Source organism: Dicentrarchus labrax, unplaced genomic scaffold, assembly GCF_905237075.1.
Source record: "Dicentrarchus labrax unplaced genomic scaffold, dlabrax2021, whole genome shotgun sequence".
Lineage (NCBI taxonomy): Eukaryota > Metazoa > Chordata > Actinopteri > Moronidae > Dicentrarchus > Dicentrarchus labrax.
This window is the reverse complement of record NW_026136705.1, coordinates 28277762-28298159: the sequence shown is the minus strand read 5'-3', so window position 1 is coordinate 28298159 and position 20398 is coordinate 28277762. Positions and strand designations below refer to the sequence as shown.

Here is a 20398-nt window from a genome sequence, read left to right as displayed (position 1 = left end):
TTACTGTTTATAATCTTACTAGTTACTTTTTAGTTACTTTTGGATTACTTCAGCTCCAAATATGCAAATAAAATCAAGAGAATGACGAATTTTACCATAAAAATCTGCAGAAAATCAGATTTTAATATTATAAACCTGCCAATTTTTTTTAACTAAATGTAACTGTAATCTGATTACATCTAATTTGTAACTGTAATAGATGTATATAAATATGACATTTTTAATTATATGCTGTAATATGATAATTAAATCTAATTGAGAAAAAGGACATAAAGAAAAAAAAATAACTGTACAATGCAGTTATTTACTGTTTATAATCAGATTACTTTATGTTACTTTTGGATTACTTCAGCTCCAAATATGCAAATAAAATCAAGAGAATAAATAATTTTATAAATTTTTCCTAATTCTAACTGTAATCTGATTACACATATTTTTTTAAATAAATGTAATAGATTACCCCCCTCCCATGTAATCCATTACTCACAGACGAGATCAGAGTTTTAAGCTTTTTTTTTTTTTTTTTTTCCTTTTTTTTCTCGCGAGATTTCACGAGATCTTAAGTTGAGGGAACATGGCGACGTCTAATTTGCTGAAGGTAAGGGAGCCACTTCAATTCAATCTTCTGCCTACTCACACCGCCCCTGCGCCTAAAGTGCCGCCGCTCACTCGCGGGCCGCGGCGTCGTCCGTGAGCTCGATCCCCTCCCGCGGACGCCACGCAGCGCCCCGCACCGCCCCGCAAGCCGCCGGCAGCAGTTAACTTACAATCTGGTTAGCATCGAGCTAACTCCCCACTGACCTGCCTCCTTGTTCTTGTAGCTGCTAAATGAAGAGAAACACTCTGCCAGAGGCTCCTAAAGCAGGAGGAGGCACAGCAAGGGGTTTAATACGAGTGTTATTATTATTATTATTATTATTATTATTATTATTATTAGCTATCATATGATCTGTCACTCCAGAGCTGCAGATGCTAACAGGCAGCTGTCGTTGGTAGTCTGTGTGCATTGAGTTTAATCCTCAGCTGCTAACTAAGCTTTTAGCTTTACAGGGACCTGTGGTGGGGGGTGGTGGGGGGGTAGCAGTGAGTTAGACTCTCTATTAGCTCTATGTTTATTTAAGTGTAAATAAACAGGACAACAAGCGAGCTGCAGGTAAACAAAGGTGGTGTTTTTGTGGAGGTTCTGACTCATTAGAGGCTGTTTCTAGTGTTTTTTTGGGGGGGGGCTGCTTTGTTTCTGTTGTTTCTGTTGTTTATATTGTTTATATAAAACCTTTAATGTGTTACTAGAAGGTGTATCTTCATTTAAAATGTCTAATGTGATGGCAAATGTTGGGAATTGTGTAAGGAAATGAAGTAAAGGTTAAACAGGATGCGTGTAATGTCCATTAATGTGTGTTTGCTTTATATTTTTACGCATCTTTTGGGTGTAAACCGGTCTACAGTACTGGAATACACCGGGAAGTGTATTATTTATCTGATTAATCTGGTGTAATTGAGATTAACGCTACCTTTTTTAAAAAATATTTCTGTTGGAGCTTAAACCCTGAGATCTGACTTCAATAGAGGGAGAGTGTGGGTTTGATGTTACCTGTTACCTGAGATTATGTTTTACTGGGGGAACAAACAGAAATGTACCTAAAATATGACTCAGATTATGTAAAAGTCACATTTTAAGACTTATAAAAGGTCTGCTTACTTACTCAAGGACAGATATCGTTGCACATGAGAGCTTAATAAGACACGAGCTCCCCCTAAAAACATGATTTTTGGGAGGGAGATCTCTAAAATAAAGCAATATATTTCTATTTTTCTGCATCTTCATCTTGGATTATGTGTAGCTAGAGTCCGTCTGTCCTTGTGAGGCACAGGTTGAGCTTCCCCCCCGAAGGCCATCGTGTAGTTCGCACACTGAAGGCAAAGCACGAGATGTTTTGTAGGAAAGATAACCCGTGTGTCAGGGAGTCCCACAACATGCATGTAATCAGCCATCCCCAGTGCATTAATCAGGGTTCCTGGACGTTTAGAGACTCATTCTCCCGCCATCAAAACACCTGGAAATTGACTAAAATGGCCAAAATATCCTGGAAATAATCGATGTTATCCTGGAAAATGTGGCCAAATGAATGTTAGGGTTAGAGGAAAACTGCAACGTAATGGACCTTTTTCACAGCAGAGGCTGCTACTCTATTATTATATATTATTATTATCATTGGTTGCAAAAATATCCACCGTTTGGGGAGCAACTGCTGTCCTGTATTATCAAGGAAAGGTCCTGGAAAATGTCCTGGAAAACAACCCTGATTAATTCCTGTCCCACCTCCAGCATGAAGACAGTCTCTTTAATAACCCTGTCACTTTAATGTTCCTCTGGTTAATGCTCACATCTGGAGGTAGAACGTGATTTAATAGGACGTGTTTTGGAGCCTGTTGGCCGTCCGTAACCCCACAAACCTCCTGTTTCATGTTATGTAGTTGAGGTTTAGCTCAGCTTGGACTAGAAGAAACTACAAATGCGTAGCAGAAAGCTGCGCTACAAAGTGCTGAGGTGGAGTTTAAAAACACAGCACAATTACAGCGGCACAATTAATCACAATAGGGCCAACTGCATTATCCATTTCACAATAAAGTGCAGTTTCTTATTATAATGAAGTAGTGTAGAGCAGCAGAGAGGCTCTGGCCTGCAGATCTTATTCTCCAGATGTAAGAAGATGTGTTTCTTTGGTACTACAGACCCCAACAGATGTCACATCATCAAGATTTTAGGTGAAAATGTACATTTTTGATGCAAAAATTATAATTTCCACACTAATCGTGAGTCATATCGCAAATATCTGTCCAAATAATCACAATATAATGTCTTTACCATATCGTGCAGTCCTACTAGGGACCAGTTGGTCTTTAATTTACAGCTTTTAGTCCTTTTTTAACATAACACACATATTTTCATCCCTCCATTCAGGGAGCTGTTGGATTACATCCTGCCAATATTGCATCAGAGCTGAGTTTTCGGGGGATATTTTGTCTGTATTATGTGTTTTTATTTAACTTGATAGACATCTTCTTTGACAAATTCAGTATTTATATTCTCTCTGATGCTTCGCCCCTTCTTCTGTGAGACCTTTGGTTGTTTTGTCTGCGTACTTTTATAAAGCAGGACGAGGATGTTTATCAGAGAGTGAAGGCTCTGTGACTACAGCTTGTGTTCAAATCTTACATAATACCCTAAACTTTAACAATATATTTAGTTTCTTTCACAGAAATAAACATATATTTTACACCCCTTAGAATCAGGAATGTCTCCCGGCCCCCTGTGAAGCTTTCCCGTCCCCTAGTAGAGCTCCCGACCCCCAGCTTTGGAACCACTGGTTTATATTATAGCCATATTTCGAGGAGAAGAGCTTCACTGGAGGGAGGAACTCGTCTTCATTAGGTGTTTTGATGAAGGTGGTGGAGATCTTAACACATCAATCCAGAGTCTCCCACAGGTTCCCGTTTTAATTAAGAGCCGGAGACTGTGACGACCAAAAGCTACGATTCATTTTAATACTCATCAACCCGTTCAGCCGGCTCTCGTTCCCGGTCTGGAAGAATCTGCTATTTCTCATGTTTCTTCACTCACTGATGTCGAGTTTTATCCTTCATAGCAGCCATTTTACTGAGGAAAAGTTCTGTTTTATTGATTATTGGTCTTCAGACTGGGGTTCGGGGACCAAAAGGGGTCCCCGAGCAAAAGAAGGGGTACAATATTTGAACTTTTATCACATTTTTTTGGAAGTTGGAAGAACGAAGGAAGAAATATGGTCGGCTGTTATGATTGATTTTGATTTATAATGATCCTAGTTTGATCATTGATTGAAGAAGGTACTCTGTTGTAGACCAAATTAACCAATAAATAGATTAATAAAGACAAGAGTTATGAACACATATAATAAACTATAAATCCTGTACACAGAAGCAAAAGTAACTGCTTACCTTAGACCATTATTATTATTTTATTTTGGCGTTCTCAATATAAAACACTACTTTTTTAAAGTGACACTGACTGTTTAGGTAGATGGTGTAAGAGGTTTGTCACCATAGAACAAAAGGGAGTTAAAGGGAGTTTAGAATTAGATAAATTGTTGTTGTTAACGTCTCCTTCCTGTCTGTTTCCAGAACAAAGGCTCCCTTCAATTTGAGGATAAATGGGACCTGATGCGTCCCATCGTACTGAAGCTGCTGCGGCAGGAGTCCGTCACCAAACAACAGTGGTTCGACCTGTTCTCGTAAGTGTGCCGCAGTGCAGGTACAACAAGGTACGTTTGCTAAGAGAGACAACTCCTCCAACGTGGTCCCTTCCTCTTTGTTTCCACAGAGACGTCCATGCTGTGTGCCTGTGGGACGACAAAGGTCCCGCTAAGATCCACCAGGCCCTCAAAGAGGACATCCTAGACTTCATCAAACAAGCACAAGCAGTAAGACTTGGGAGCATGATGGGATGTTTGTCTCAGCACTAACAGGAAGGTGTCTGACGTTGTAAACAATAATGTTTCTGCCTTTTAACCGAGACTTTTCTGAGACGTTTGCTTTGCATTCTGGGCTATTGAGGCAAATCTTTGTCACTTCTATGGTGCTGCAGAGGTTCATGTGGTAGAAAAAGCATTGATGTGGACATTTGTGCACACAGATTAATAAACCGTAAGAAGAAAGAAATATTTGGTTCCCACGCTTACTGGAAAACCTGGAAATTGATTCAGATGATCAAATATCCTGGAAATAATCTGTGTTGTCCTGACAAATGTTTATTTAAGCCCCTGCCTCAGATCGCCTGCATAAATCTGGGTGCATATTTATAGTTTGAAACTCGACAGTTGGTAGCGGAAAAACTGTTTAAATGCTCCTTTTTCCTGTCGGCCATGTCAGTCAGTGTAGCTGTTCATATCAGACGTGTGTTTGAACGGACTCACAGCGATCCTTTCAGCGTTGTAACAAACCTGAGACACTTAATTATTAAAAAGTTTTAGAGTTTAAGTCCTTGCTAGACCTGCCTGTAAATTATAGGACTGTAAGTCCTGGAAAAGATTCTGTAATAATTATATCTTAAGAAGAGTGGGAACTCTAAACTGTTTGTATGACACTGATAGACCACTGCTCGCGTCAAGGAATCGAAGAAGAAACTACAGTAGTATAATAGTTCCTATCTACAACCAGTGTTTGTCTGTACAAACATACATACGAATACATATTGAATATAATGCCCCGCCTTTATTCTGAAACCCTTACTTCAAAGTTTTCCTTTAAACTCGATTTATTAATAATGACTCTTTTTTATGAATCTGTTCGCTCAGTTTAAATTATTCACCCGGATTTCCATGCAGATGTTTTTGTCTCTCATATGACCTCTGCTGGGTTGACTGATTCTCTGAAGATTGAAATGGATTCTGTCTGATATCAGACGACACAATCGCAGCTCTACGAGGATCTTAGATGAAATATTGATCTCAGATCGTGGCACCAAAACTTGACACGAACAAAACAAAATGTGCTGTCGCTCTATGTTAACTGCATCAGAAGTATTTTGACGCAAATTCTCACGTTAGATGAGAAAAATGCACAAAATTTAAGCTTAACCAGCATCAATAACTGCTAATAATTTAAGAATTTTATCTTTAACGCCCTGTTTTTACAAAGCAAACTGATGCTGCTGCTAGTTTACCACCTTGGCTTTTCTAATTCACACCTTCATAAACTGTTCTTCCTGTATATTGTATGTTAATCGTTATTATTAACCAGCTTCATCTTTTTGTGTTTCTCTCTTTCTAAGCGGGTGTTGAGTCACCAGGATGACACGGCGTTGCTGAAGGCGTACATCGTGGAGTGGAGGAAGTTCTTCACACAGTGTGACATCTTGCCCAAGCCTTTCTGCCAGCTGGAGATCACCCTCATGGGCAAGCAGGGAAGCAACAAGAAGTCCAACGTGGAGGACAGCATCGTCCGCAAGGTGAGCGGGAAAAACTGCCAGGCAACTTTTCTGTTATAGCTGATAGTATTAACAGTCACAGATCAGCCTGTTGTGGATGTACGCTGTGGTTATATTGTGAGTAACTCTGCACTCTGATTGTGTCTCCGTCTGCGTCCTCGCTGCGGTGACTATCAGCTCATGCTGGACACGTGGAACGAGTCCATCTTCTCCAACATTAAAAACAGGCTACAGGACAGCGCCATGAAGCTGGTCCACGCTGAGAGGCTGGGAGAGGCGTTCGACTCCCAGCTGGTCATCGGAGTGCGAGAGTCCTACGGTGAGACACGGGTCGCCTTATTGTTCCAGTATCTGCGCTCTGTGAGCCTCAGAGAACCTCAATCAGTGTATTATGTTCTTGTTTTAGGTGTGTATTGATTGATATTAATATTATAGACTATTTTGTGGGCAATACAGTTTGATTATCTTTTATTAGAGTTTCCTACGTTGTCAAACTCCCTGTTCTGCAGCTTCGTTAATGAATCCATTTAAGACAGTTTAACTTTTGAAATAGGAAACTCTTCATGCTGCAAATGCTCTCGACATGTTATATAATTTAATACAGCTTCAGGATTATGGCCAAAAAGACGATGACCATTATTTTCATCAATATTGAGATCAGAATTATTTAATTATCCTCATGGTTACAGAGCATCCAACAGCCTGCAGCTCTTCCTCCAACAGCTCACTGTGGCTGCTCCATTACTGCCTGACGTATTTAAAACTAAACGCTGGCAAAGAAATCCAGAAAATGACCGTTTTTGTTGAACAATAGCGACCAGTGTCAAGCACTTCCTGTGACTGGCTTACTTAAAAGCTGAAAGTCAACCTGTCTTTCGCCAGTTAAATGCTTTTAATGTGAAGCTGCAGCAGTGAGAAATGTTCAGTTGATCGTCAGCAGTGACTTAATACAGCATGTTTCCCGGGAATAACAGTACCCAGGCTGCAGCTGCATGGTGTGTGTGCAGTGACAGTTTACGTCTCTGTGTGTCTGTTTGTGACGTGTTTGTCTGTCCGAGCAGTGAACCTGTGCTCCAACCCCGACGACAAGCTGCAGATCTACAGGGACAACTTTGAGAAGGCGTATATGGATTCGACTGAGAGGTTTTACAGAACACAGGCGCCGGCCTACCTCCAGCAAAACGGGGTCCAAAACTACATGAAATACGTGAGTATGAGTCGGGGATGTTTTTAAAGGAGCTGAAAGACTCTTGATGATCAGATTCCACATTAAAACACATGAAAGTTAAGTTCATCAGAGATTTTCTGTTTTTTCTGACCGGTTTGAGTTTAGTATTTAGAATTTTGAGTATTTAAGTCCTCTTAAATAAAACCTAAAGATGTTTATAACGTTGATTATTGCTTATTTACTCGTGATTGTGATGTTTAATTTAAAAGATCCACATCAGCTGATTCTCCTGGGGTCCGTTCCTAACATACAACACATACAGTAATTACATTAATATACATACAATTGGCTCAAAGCTTACATTTATATACAATTCAAAGCTGTACGCACATTTAGATAAAATACTAATTAAACACCTTTATTTAGATGACGTTTAAAAACAATGATATAAAGTGAAAACCTTTTTAATGTTACAGAGAAACACTGTAAAAAGATCTGCACAGGCTTCCTTACACTTCTGTGCTTTTGGGCCCACTGAGCATGCTCAGTAGAGTCTGAGATTTCCCATAACCAAGCCGGCTGACTTCCTGTCGGCACCCGAATAAGATGAAATAATTAAATCAGCTCTTCTAGACTTTCCAAATGTTATTGAACCAAATGGATCCAGCTCTTAATCACATAAAGAATCATTTCAGGGTGTTTATGAAGCTCAGAATTATCACTGATTTACAGCTGCTCCTTTTCTTCACCTCACAGCTGAGAGCTCTTCCCGGGGGGGGGGTGATATAACAAATAACAATACAGCTAATGACTAATGCTAATCTCATCATTCATGGACCTTGAACTGAAATCTTAAGAGACATAATACCAGGAATTATGGAATATCTTACATGTTCTTTGTTGATTAATGTTCTTTTCTCAGTGTCATGAAGTTGACACATAAATACCTTTTTTTTAATAATAATCATCTCCTCAGTTGATGATATGAAAGCTTTGAAATGCTGCTGCGATGGCAGATATTTCTACTCCCTCGCTCCCTGTAATCACTCCACTCTCAGCCACTTTGGATTTGCCACTCCCAGCATGCTCTCTGCTCCCACTGAACGAAAACAACCTCCTTGTATAACAAAGATAATAGCTGCCGTTCTACAGTTGCAGTTCACAACACGGAGCAGAAACTCGAGACTTCTATCGAGGCTTCTGCGCCCTGTTTTGATGATCTCGGTGAATCGGAAAGAGAAAACAGACGTGTCTTCTTCACACCATAAAAACTGTCATCTGTTGAAGCGCAGCATGGGTCAGAAAATGCTCAGTCGCATCTTATTCAAGCTTTAATACTTTATGGAAGTCAGTGTAGATCGTGGCTCTGCTCCTCCAGAGACTTTCCTTCAGTAAAAACATCAAAGTAACCCTAAAAACTGAATATTTCTGTGTGTCCAAACACTGTGCTGTCTTATAAATACACTATAAGTCACTACTTTTACAGACATACTACACCCTTATTCCAAAAAAGACAATGTGCCTCATACTAGATCAGCCCGATAAACTTTAAGAGGTTTTATATGTCTTTTTTTTTTTTACGTTAAAATCCTCTTTACTCGCATAATTAAATGTAAATGTGATCAAATGTTTCACCAGGCTGATTCGAAGCTGAGGGAAGAGGAGAAACGTGCGCTCCGATACCTGGAGACGAGACGGGACTGTAACTCTGTACAAGCAGTGAGTGTTACACAGCAGTGGTTTGTTATTGGTGTATCTTATTTTGTTAAGTTAGTAAAAAATAGACCTTGAAATCTGCATCTCCATTGTTTTAGTTTGACATTTTATAAATTTTTCATATGAATTTCTTTCTTTTTTTGTTTTAATTCCATTTATTTTTCAAGCTTTACATTTTTTATCTGAGTGTGTTGATATGTGTCCTAATTCACACCATTTTACACATATTTCCAAGTGTTTTTCATACAATTTTTCAGACTTAAATCACAAAATATGTGTATAAATGTTTCCTTTCAGACTGTGAGATCAGAAGACATATACATTAAGTTTAAGTTCATTGTATCTCGTTTAATCTGTACACAAACCATAATTTATGGTGTTGGAGGGAGTTATGTGCTGGTGAACTCTGAAACAAGGAAGCGCAACTTCCAAACATTTTATAAATCTTTAAAGCTGCAGTAGGTATTTTCTGAAACTTTCACTGTATCCTGACAACGTTATGTGAGACAGACGATCTGTGATCGTCCTGCTCCTGATGGCATTTGTAAGAATCAGCTGTACCTGAAAGAAAACAACCAATCAGAGCTCAGAAAGATAGAAAAAGGCTTTGGTCTCGAAGTTTTAAGATAGTTGATTGTTGAGTTTCATTCCCAGGTTGTCAAATATCGATGCTGGAAATGAAACTCAACAATCTTTCGCAGCTCTGATCAGAGCTTCTGTCTCATGTTCTTCTGTCAGGATATAGTGAAAGTTCTTAGCAAACATAACAAACAGTTACCCTACTGCAGCTTTAATGAACTGCACATGTCTCTAACGTATGTCCACTGTGTTGTTCTCCCTCTGTTTATCTGCCCAGTTAATGGAGTGTTGCGTCAATGCGCTGGTAACGTCGTTCAAGGAGACCATCTTAGCCGAGTGTCCGGGCATGATCAAACGAAATGAGACAGAGAGTGAGTACGGCAGGACCGCTCCCACCAAAGGCTCAGCCAGCTCAGGTTTGCACCAGGAAATAGCCCTGACCAAACCTTCTTGTCCTACATCTGAACGCCCGTACAGCATCCACGTGTGTCGCCACCTCTTGAATCATTGTGTGTGTGTGTGATGATACACCGAGGACAGAACCTGCCTGAGAATAAACCACCCATCCTTATTTTTAAATACATCTGTGTGTGTGTGTGTGTGTGTGTTCAGGTCTGTGCTCCTGCAGTTTGATTGAACAGATGGATAAAGGGTGTCCACAGTAATGGATTTTAAAGTAGCCCATCTTCTGCTAGTTTCATAATGCGGCTGCCACATAGAAGCTCAGTACTGAATCCGTCGGATCAGCCTGGTTCTGAGCTCTGTAGAGCTTCAGCTAATGATTGTCCTCATGATTTGATATACTTACATTGAATTTAATGTGTGAAATAATTAACATAAACAGAATAATGTCTTTTTATGTAGCTCAGAATCAGAACTTCATTCAATCAATGTGATAATGTTGCTTTTCTCTCCGTCACAGAGTTGCATCTGATGTTCTCTCTTATGGACAAAGTGCCCAGCGGCATCGAGCCCATGCTGAAGGACCTGGAGGAGCACATCATGAGCGCCGGCCTGGCTGATATGGTGGCTTCGGCAGAGACGATCACCTCCGTGAGTGTCACAAACATAACTGATGTTAGGGCGGGAAATTAATGATTAATGAGTCTTGATGTTAAAGAGTCCAGTTTATTTAATTTTAACTTAGAGAGAACATTTCAGAGTAGTTTAACCAGTCATTTGATCTATTTCACCACTGAGACATTACTTTAAGCTAAATAGTTATTATTAATTATTGATTTCTTTCGTTTTATCCATCACTTTTATTTAACTTCTCTGCTAGGTTGCTAAACCATTGAATTATATACCAGAATCCATTTCTTTTTCTTTTCTTTTCACTAGATTTATCCCTGATAACGAACATGTAAACTGACTTTTTATTACCTTAGTGGATAAACTGATAAGTAATTAGCCTCTCACTCACCCAGCCGTCCAAAAAAAGGCCCATAAGGGACCTAAAGATATATAATATACTAGATAATCTCATCTCAAGGTCCCCTCACTAGCACTCGGATCAGCTAATGAAGACACAGTTGAGAGCTACCAAGTGGAGCTGGAGCTAAGATTACTTTGTCAAACCAACACGTCCGAGGTTCGAGACGTCACATTGATCGGTTACATCTTCTGCTCTTTGTTGCAGGACTCGGAGAAATATGTGGAGCAGCTGCTCACCTTGTTTAACCGCTTCAGTCGACTGGTGAAAGAGGCGTTTCAGGACGACCCGCGCTTCCTGACGGCGAGAGACAAAGTGAGCTCGGCTGTCACAAACGTCCATTAACACCTGTCGGAGGATGTTTTCTTAAACTGATCACGCTCCTGTTTTTTGCTCTTTGCAGGCGTATAAAGCTGTTGTGAACGATGCCACTATATTTAAATTAGAGCTTCCCTTGAAACAGAAAGGGTAAGAGACGCTCCCTGTAATGAACGTCAGTGTTTGCTTTGTACGATAACGGCGGTGACGTCTGACGGCGCTGGTGTTTCTCACCTGTGTTTACAGGGTAGGTCTGAAAACTCAACCAGAGTCCAAGTGTCCAGAGCTGCTGGCCAACTACTGTGACATGCTCTTGAGGAAGACCCCGCTGAGCAAGAAGCTCACCTCTGAGGAGATTGAGGCCAAGCTCAAGGAAGTGGTAGGTTTCTGTTGTTATTGTGTCTTTATTAGCCGTGTGTTTGGCATTGGAACAGGTAATGTAGGTTTTATAAGTCTTCACCTTTCAACATCTGCTGCAAGTTTTTAATGAATTAAATTATTTTAATTTTAGGTGATCCTTGTTTGGTCTTTTTTTATTATTTTAACCCTTTTTAAACGCAGAACTCCAACATTGCATTATCCTGTTTAAATCAATCTAAAATAAAAACTATAATAGCTGAAGCGTTCATTCAGTCGATGATGTGCGCTCTGGGTGACGTCTTTACGTTACGTTTGGTGCAAAATGTGGTGACGATGCACGGCGCTGCCAGCTGATTTGGTGCAAGAGCAGCAAAATAAATTAAAGTAAAAATGAGCAATAACTAAAAAAAAAATGTACACAGCTCAAATAACTTCATTCAGGTCTTTTGAATTCCTATTTTTCTTGTTTTTATTTAATAGAATCTGTGGAAAAAACAGGTCAAATATTTGTATTTTTGATATTTATGACTCATTTTAAATACCTTTTTATTTTTTAAATGCCTTATATAACCTTTTAGCTCAGGTTGTACAGATTTAAAGGTGAAGAAATGACGTCACAGTAAGCAAAAACACCAGTGTAGGCACTGGTGGACTATTTCTGTTGCAGAGTTCAGAGTGAAACCAGAGTAAAGTGGTAGATCTCGAGTCCACGGGCTACGCGGGCGTCTCCGAGAGCGATTTCGTGTAGGTGCAGCACTAACTTTGCTCTTTAACGTGGGCTCCAGTTTATCATCTGTGTGCTCTGTGATTTCTCCACAGCTGTTGGTGCTGAAATATGTCCAGAACAAAGACGTGTTCATGCGCTACCACAAAGCCCACCTGACCCGGCGGCTCATCCTGGACATCTCTGCAGACAGCGAGATAGAGGAGAACATGGTGGAGTGGCTCAGGGTAAGTGGGTGGCTGTATGAGAGTGAGTTTAACAGTTTAATTTACTTTCTCAGGGTTTCCACATGTCCTGGAAAACCTGGAAATTTATAGTCGAGTTCTTCAGTCATTGAAACACCTGGAAATTGGTTAAAATGATCAAATATCCTGGAAATAATCTGTGTTGTCTAATTAGTTTTATTCTAGTTAATGTTACAGTTAGAGGAAATCTGTAGTTAATACACCTTGAAGGTTTTTGACTGTCCAGCTAAATGCACTACAGGTAGAACAGCAGGTATGTGCTTAAATATTTATTCCTAAAGTCATTTTCATGGCCTTAAAATCACCAAATATTTGACCTATGACTCCAAAACTGTAGTTAATGCACTCTTTGTTTTACTATAAACAGATATAAAAGTAGATAGTGTTTTCTTAGTATTTGTTATTGTTTGCATGATTAAATATGTTCATAATTAAGCCATCACTCATGTTTAACCTGTTAAGGTGACTTTATTTTAACTGTAAAATGTATATAAACCTGTTTTTAGAATTAGATTCTTCTCATAAATAAATTTCAATCAAATCTCGGTTATTAAAGCTTAAAATTGTTGTAATAATTTCTGTATAGATTAAAAAGTGATGACTTAGCTACACAGTGTGCTTTATAACAACTTATGGTTGTACCATCACATAATGTTGTCACAAGATAAAACATTTAAAAGTTAAATTTCAGTCATAAGTCAGTTTTTAAATAAAATCGTAGGGGAAGAAAAACTCCTGGAACCCTTTTTCTACCAATCTGAACAGAGACATTACCTGTAATAACCAAAAGAATAAAAGTGGAACTACTTGTAGTTTTTCATCCCCTGTAAACTCTGTGACGTCTGATGTATCCCAACAGGAAGTAGGGATGCCGGCTGACTACGTGAACAAGCTGGCGAGGATGTTTCAAGACATCAAGGTGTCAGAGGACCTCAACCAACACTTCAAAGAAATGCACAAACACAACAAGCTTGCTTTACCAGGTGAGACTCACACACAGTCATTTACACAGTGCAGGCTGCTGGAACCAGTGTTTTTACTCATTAATCATCAAATGATTCAGTGACGAAACATGGCAGAACTTTAAAGCTTCTGTTATTCCTTAAAGAATTAGTAAAACATTTGCTTCCTTGCCGTGAGTTTGAGGAGAAAAGGAGGCGATTATCTTAACGTAAAGACTGGGAGCAGAGGAAACGACTGCTCTGCCCAGAATTTAAAATACTATTGGTAGAAATGTAATATAATATTCATAGGTATGGTTTTATTAGTGTATAATCGCCTGAATGTAGGAATCGTTGTGTTTCTACAGTAGCCCAGAACAGACAAACCAAACACTGGCTATAGTTCCTCCTACACACTTCACAGCCTGTTCTCATTCCCAGGTTGTCTAAATACTGACGCGAGTGGTGTTCAGTTAGTTGCATTCTGCATTCAGATGCCACTAAATCAAACACTGGTCCTTTGAAACCAAACTTTTTTCCTACAAATATTACGCCACATTGGCAGAATGTATTTATTTTTTAAATATTTGGACTTTTGTTGTTGCGATATATTATTATTAGTAATAATCTGGATACGATAATAACAAATGGTGATATTGTGTAAATTATACAGAGCCTCTTGAAGTGTGAGTGAATGTATGGTTCACACTGTAGGTGGCGGTAATGCACCTTTATGCTGGTTGCAAGCGTTACAGTCGAGTGGGGTTAATTTACCAGAATAAAACCAAAACGCACAATAAAAGTTCAAGATTAATTTCAATAATTGTGTCATGATATTCGGGTATCAGGACATCCATACTTTGAACAGAACCAGACTATTTCCCATCTCATCTAACTCTGTACAAGAAAGCAAACAATAATAATAACAATTAATATTCCTTAATTCAGCACTAACTGTGGCTCCACAAACGTAACAGAACTTTAATGTTAGAGTAAAATCTTTGTAATAATACCAACATATGTCCTCCTGTATATTCCTGTGACCGCTGACCGTAAACACCTTTGTCATTCGGCCTCTGAGGTGCGTCTGTGTTCTCCTCTGCAGCTGACTCGGTCAACATAAAGATCCTGAATGCCGGCGCGTGGTCGAGGAGCAGCGAGAAGGTCTTCGTGTCTCTGCCTACAGAGCTGGAAGATTTGATACCAGAGGTAGAAGACTTCTACAAGAAGAACCACAGCGGCAGGAAGCTTCACTGGCATCACCTCATGTCCAACGGCATTGTGAGTGTAACAGAGAAACAAACAATACGGCACATAACTGGAGCTCATTCATTCATTTATCTGCACGAACAGCCACATGGATGCATTTGTTTATTCGTGTGGATGAACAGCTCTTTAATTTAATCAACCTGTGTTCATGCAGCCTGTTTTAGGCCTCGTCTTGGGTTGCTGTTAATAAAACAATATCACATGTTTTACTGGCCGTGGGTTCAATCCACGATTTTCTAATGCAGGTCGAGGCTGTTTGTCAGAGTGAATTTAGCTTTGTGATCAGGTCTTAAAATCTTTCTTCTTTACAGAAATTATCAAAAACCTGAGATATAAACCTACTGTGTAAGTTTTCTTACGCCTCCTAAAATTAAGAAGGCTTTGGCGACCCCCTCTGAAGTTTTGGGGACCCCTAGTGGAGGTCCCGACTCCCAGGTTGGGAAACAGTGCTTTAAGACTTACCTCTTGTACTCATTATGGGTGAAATCTGCAAGCACACAGTTATAAAAGTAAACTCATTCTTCATTTAAAGTGCACATAATTTGGATTGAAGGTTACGACCTGTTCTGTTTGGCACCACAACAGTTGAGTTTCACTCATTCTGTGTTAAGAATCTTTGGAAAAGGGGACTAAATAAAACGTTGTTCCTCCAGATAACCTTTAAGAACGAGGTGGGCCAGTATGACCTGGAGGTGACGACCTTCCAGCTGGCTGTGCTGTTTGCCTGGAACCAGAGACCCAGAGAGAGGATCAGCTTCGAAAACCTCAAGCTCGCCACGGAGCTGCCGGACGCCGAGCTGCGACGCACTCTCTGGGTAAATGGAGACAACAGGGTGGATAAAAATACAAATAATGAAGAGTTTATTTTTGATTGTATTGATGAATCCTCACTCTTTTCTCACGCTCAGTCTCTGGTGGCGTTTCCCAAACTCAAGCGGCAGGTGTTGTCGTACGACCCGGTTGTGTCTTCACCCAAAGACTTTGCAGAAGGAACACTATTCTACGTCAACCAGGAGTTTTCTCTCATGTAAGGAAACGCTCTTCTGTCACGTTTTTAGCATTTTGCAGTTAAGTTTGAAGCAAGTGTGAATCTTAACTGTGAATTTCCCCTTGGGGATGAATAAAGTATCTATCCATCTATCTATCTAACATATAAAAATAGGAATTAAATAATATAAAGTTGGCTGAATTTGGTGAAAAATAAAACTAAACTGGAGCAGGAAGTAAAAACGAAGCTGTGCACTGACTTCAGGGTTATTCTGTGTTTAAATTCAACTTTACAGAAAAAACTCCAAAGTACAGAAAAGGGGGAAGATTAACCTGATTGGTCGGCTGCAGCTCACCACAGAGCGAATGAGAGAGGAGGAGAACGAGGGCATCGTCCAGCTCAGGATACTAAGAACGCAGGTAAGAAAAGCAGAGCTCGCAGCACGCCGTTAGGTAAACGCCGCCTACTCTGAATAAACGGTTTCACCTTTCCTTTTCCCATCATGCAGTTCCAACAGACACCTGTGGCTGTGTTTGTATGAACTCACAAGGCTACAATTTAATCCACTTGTGTTTTTTTTTTTTGCTCATGTTTCTGTCTTGTCTCACGTCCCCAGGAGGCCATAATCCAGATCATGAAGATGAGGAAGCGCATCAACAACGCCCAGCTGCAGACGGAGCTGGTGGAGATCCTAAAGAACATGTTTTTACCACAGAAGAAGATGATCAAGGAGCAGATCGAGTGGCTGATAGACCACAAGTACATAAAGCGGGATGAGACCGATATAAACACCTTCATCTACATGGCATAGCACAGCGCATCAGGATGACTCGTGTTGACTTTCAGTGGATCAGGCCTGATGGACTCGATGACACTTCCAGGCCCCCCCTCCCCCCCGTCCTCTATTTAAAACAAAACAAAAAAAATCTTGTGCAGGGAGGCATGAATTTAAAGACTGAGACCTACCTATTTAAACAAAAGAAAAACATACTTCCTGCCTTAAAGTTGTACAAAGAAAAAAAAAAATGAAAAAGTTGCAGTGGGAGTCTTCACCAAGTGGTTCGGAACTGTTTTTAGTTGAAGGGAGTTTCCTCGCTGTCCGGACGAGGCCGTTAATTGTTAACGGTCTGTTTTTTTTCCCGATGCCACGGTGCGTCCTCTGGGCAGCCGCTACAACGCTCCCGCTCAATGCTCATGCAAGTCTAAAGGCTTGCTGACCGGAACAAGCCCAGGAACTTTGGACTGCAGATATCTTGAGATCCAGTTTTAATCCACGTTAATTAAAAAAAAAGCCCCCCAGACCACCTGAACCTTGAACAAAACACTGCCCTCTTCACTCCAAGGCGACGCTGCTTTAACCCGGATAGTTGGTCTGTCGCTGGGGAGGAAGAGGAAGAGGAGGAGGAGGAGGGAGGGAGGGGCGGGCGGGCGGGATGCTGCCTCTGCAGTCAAACTGATCAAACACTTAATCCGGACATTCAGTGTGTATAAAGAGCCAGATAAGCACTTAACAGTTTGCAGGACTGAACCAGACAGCGACGTAGACACAAACCCCCCAAAACCCTGTCAAGCCTCTGCCTCTGGGTTAAAAAAAAAAAAAAAAAAAAAAAAATTAGCATATTGCTAAACATCCAGATTCCCGTCTACCGATCGTATCAAGGGTCAGAGGCCGGCGCTGGGAGTCGAACCCGGGAGCTCGGCTCAATGTTTGCAACAGCTCTCTTTTCTGCAGGAAGCCTGGGAGAAGAGGCTGAGGTCAGTATTACACAGACTACAATTCAAAGCTATAGGAGAGTGTACCATGAGATGTGAATAATGAATTAAATAAACAGCACCTTATTGTAAGAAGCTGGTGTGTCATTCATCCGAGTAAAGGCAAAACTGTTTGTCTTTGTTTTGGGGGGGTGGGGTTTGGGTTTTGGGGGGGTTCGTCGCCATGACGGTTTGTTGGAGCCAGCGGAGGTCACATAAAGCGAGTTGAGCTGCTCTCGTCGGCTGCACAGTTTCGACTCATCCGTAGCAGGAAACAACAACATCATCAACATAAAGAGAACTTTCTCTCTCTTCTATAACCTTGTTGACAATGACAATAAAATATTTTTAATGTTTAAGTTAAACATCTACATCTCGGAAAGCAATAAGAAAGAGTTTGTAAAACAGAAATATAATTTATGTACTTTTTATTTGAGTTTATTATAATTGTTTAAAATGTGGGAGTAAACCGAAGCCTCTCGGAGCGGAAAACCTGGAAATTTAGAGGCTAGTTTTTCAGTCATGGAAACACCTGGAAATTGAATAAAATCACTTAATATCCTGGAAATATTTCTTGTATTTTAGCCCTTCATCTATGCTACAGATTGCCTGCTTAATTAGTTTGAAACTCGACTACTGGTAGTATTACGTTACACTTCAAAGCAGGTTTACAACAGACTAATAGGTGAGAAGATCTGTGAAATAACAGTAAATTCTACTTGATTTCTTACTTGTGGGCTGTAGCTAAAGTAATATTACTATTAGATGACAACTGAAGTAAAATGTAGTCAATTCACTGGAGAGTACGCAGTGAAAAAGAATTAATGCAGCGTGTGCCATGAACACTGACCACCTGACCCAATCAGACATCATTCAGTGAGGTTTTCAACAATAAAGTCCAAAAAAACATGAAAACAAAAATGTAAAAGGATAGCAGGAGATACCAGTTACACATCTTCATCCAGGTAAAAAATAATAAAGATTTTCAAAACCAGAAATATAATTTATATGATTTTTATTTGATTATAATTATTTAAAATGTGGGAGGAAACCGAAGCCTCTCGGAGTAAACCCTCGCCAACACAGTGAGCACTCTGTACTCCTCACAGCAAAGAGGTCGAGGCCCAGACTTGAACCGTCTCCTTATTGCTGCAAGGCCACAGTGTTACACACTGAGGCACCTGTGTGGCCCTATTTTCAATTCAATGCAGTTTTATTTGTATAGCATCAAGTTGATCCAACAGTTCCCACCATGAGCAAGCACTTGGCACAGCGGCAAGGAAAACGTCCTTTTAAGAGGCAGAAACCTCGAGCAGACCCCGGCTCTAGGTGGGCGGCCGTCTGCCTCGACCGGTTGGGATTAGAGAAGAGAGAGAGAGAGAGAGGGAAGTGGGGTTAAAGAGAGAGAGCGAGAGGGAGTTGGGGGTTAAAGAGAGAGAGAGAGAGAGAGAGGGGAAGTGGGGGGTAAAAGAGAGGGAGAGAGAGGGGGAGGTGGGGGTTAAAGAGAGAGGGAGAGAGAGAGAGAGAGGGAGGTGGGGGTTAAAGAGAGAGAGAGAGAGAGGGAGGTGGGGGTTAAAGAGAGAGAGAGAGAGAGAGGTGGGGGTAAAGAGACAAAGATGCACAGTAACAACAATATCAACAAGTACTATCAGAAGTGACTAATGATGACGACAATAGCTACAACGATGGTAAATGATGAATAATAGTGATGATGATAATAATATGACTAATGTTGCATCCAGGTGGAACACTTTATGCTTCTAGCTGAACTGAAGCTAGTAGCATGAAGTGTTCTGTTGGACATTTTCTTTTAAACTTAGCTGTTAGTTGTTGTTTTTTTTAGATAATTTAAAAGGTGGGCGAACCGAAGCCTCTCGGAGAAAACCGCACGTCTACACAGCTGTGGAAAAAGGTCTGTCCTATCTACCCGCCCCGAGACCGCCAAAGATTACTGTCTGCAGCCACGTCTGAAGCAGGCAGTGAATGGTTTGGCCATGGTCTTGGCGACACGTGAAAAGAATCCACCAGACTTTTTTGGTGTCACCAGATGCTTTTTGAGAGTCTCAGTTATGAGACTGTAAATTAAAGCATCCCGGGACAGAAGGCACATTTGCAGGATCTTTGCGTCGCCTACCTTCTTGCACAACTCCTTGTGCACCGCCTTGGCAATCCTCTTGAAGCAATGGCCACTTGGTTTGATGGCAACATTGGACGTTGCCATCTCCACCCACAGCTTCTCCTTCAATGACCTGCTGATGGTTTCTATGTCATCACAGGTCAGATTCATCTGCAGATCCTTCCACAGATTTTTCTTGATCTGGAGGATCAGCGCGCTCACCATCATAGTGCAGCTGCTTTCATCCCACTGAACAGCTGGGTGTGCTGCGGCCTCAGCTTCAGCTTCACCACTGATCCACGAATCCATGGTCTGACCAGTAGTGGTAGGTGGTGATGATTCAACCATAAGAGTCAAAGCATCATCATCTTCTTCACTGACCAGTGAATGGACGATCTCAACAGTGATTGAAAGTACTGCTGGTTCATCATCTTCCTCACTGATCAGTGGATGAAAGGGCTCAACAGTGAAGCAAAGAGGTGTTGCTTTACCACTGGAGGCGCTCTGCAGACTGAGGGAAGCTGTTTCTGGTTCCCACACAGGTGTCAGACTGCCACTTACCTTGATAGAGGGACTTTCTATGAGCGCTGGCAGACTGATGACTTCCTTTATCTGCCTCACAGCGATGCTCGCCCGGTCCCTCTTTTTCTCGGTCAGCTGCACCTGTTGGTTCAACCAGTTCCAGAAAAGCTTCATGAACTGAGCCACTTCGCCATTGTTGTCAACGCGAAAGGTGGCCCTGCCTCCCTGTTTCAGATGCCGCGATACAAGACGACTCAGCTGTATGGCGGCCGTTGTTTGCTGGCCCATGGAAATGGTGTCTGCCAT

At 40.9% G+C, this 20398-nt stretch overlaps 1 protein-coding gene across 4 annotated transcripts; it reads left to right on the top strand.

The window, feature by feature from the left end:
* The first annotated feature begins 530 nt into the window (after positions 1-530).
* LOC127364350 (cullin-5) lies at positions 531-17105 on the top strand. Of its 4 annotated transcripts, none has more exons than XM_051401804.1 (19): positions 531-598; positions 4159-4268; positions 4358-4457; positions 5807-5983; positions 6140-6281; positions 7024-7169; positions 8769-8849; positions 9703-9796; positions 10348-10478; positions 11065-11172; positions 11261-11325; positions 11422-11554; positions 12355-12486; positions 13364-13487; positions 14551-14726; positions 15368-15529; positions 15623-15741; positions 15998-16121; positions 16319-17105. In XM_051401804.1, the coding sequence occupies exons 1-19, from the start codon at positions 575-577 to the stop codon at positions 16511-16513; spliced, it is 2343 nt and encodes a 780-aa protein (XP_051257764.1). In that variant the 5' UTR covers positions 531-574; the 3' UTR covers positions 16514-17105. The 4 variants fall into 4 exon arrangements, with proteins under 4 accessions (XP_051257764.1, XP_051257762.1, XP_051257761.1 ...); XM_051401802.1 differs by having other exon boundaries at positions 9703-9841; XM_051401801.1 differs by having other exon boundaries at positions 9703-9841; positions 14527-14726.
* Positions 17106-20398: the final 3293 nt, after the last annotated feature.

Bases quoted from the DNA above. Each gene is read 5' to 3' on its own strand.
- LOC127364350 (XM_051401801.1), top strand. From the start codon at position 575: ATGGCGACGTCTAATTTGCTGAAG. The intron at 5,984-6,139 runs GTGAGCGGGAAA...GGTGACTATCAG, and splicing joins AGGACAGCATCGTCCGCAAG to CTCATGCTGGACACGTGGAA. The intron at 9,842-10,347 runs GTTTGCACCAGG...TCTCCGTCACAG, and splicing joins CAAAGGCTCAGCCAGCTCAG to AGTTGCATCTGATGTTCTCT.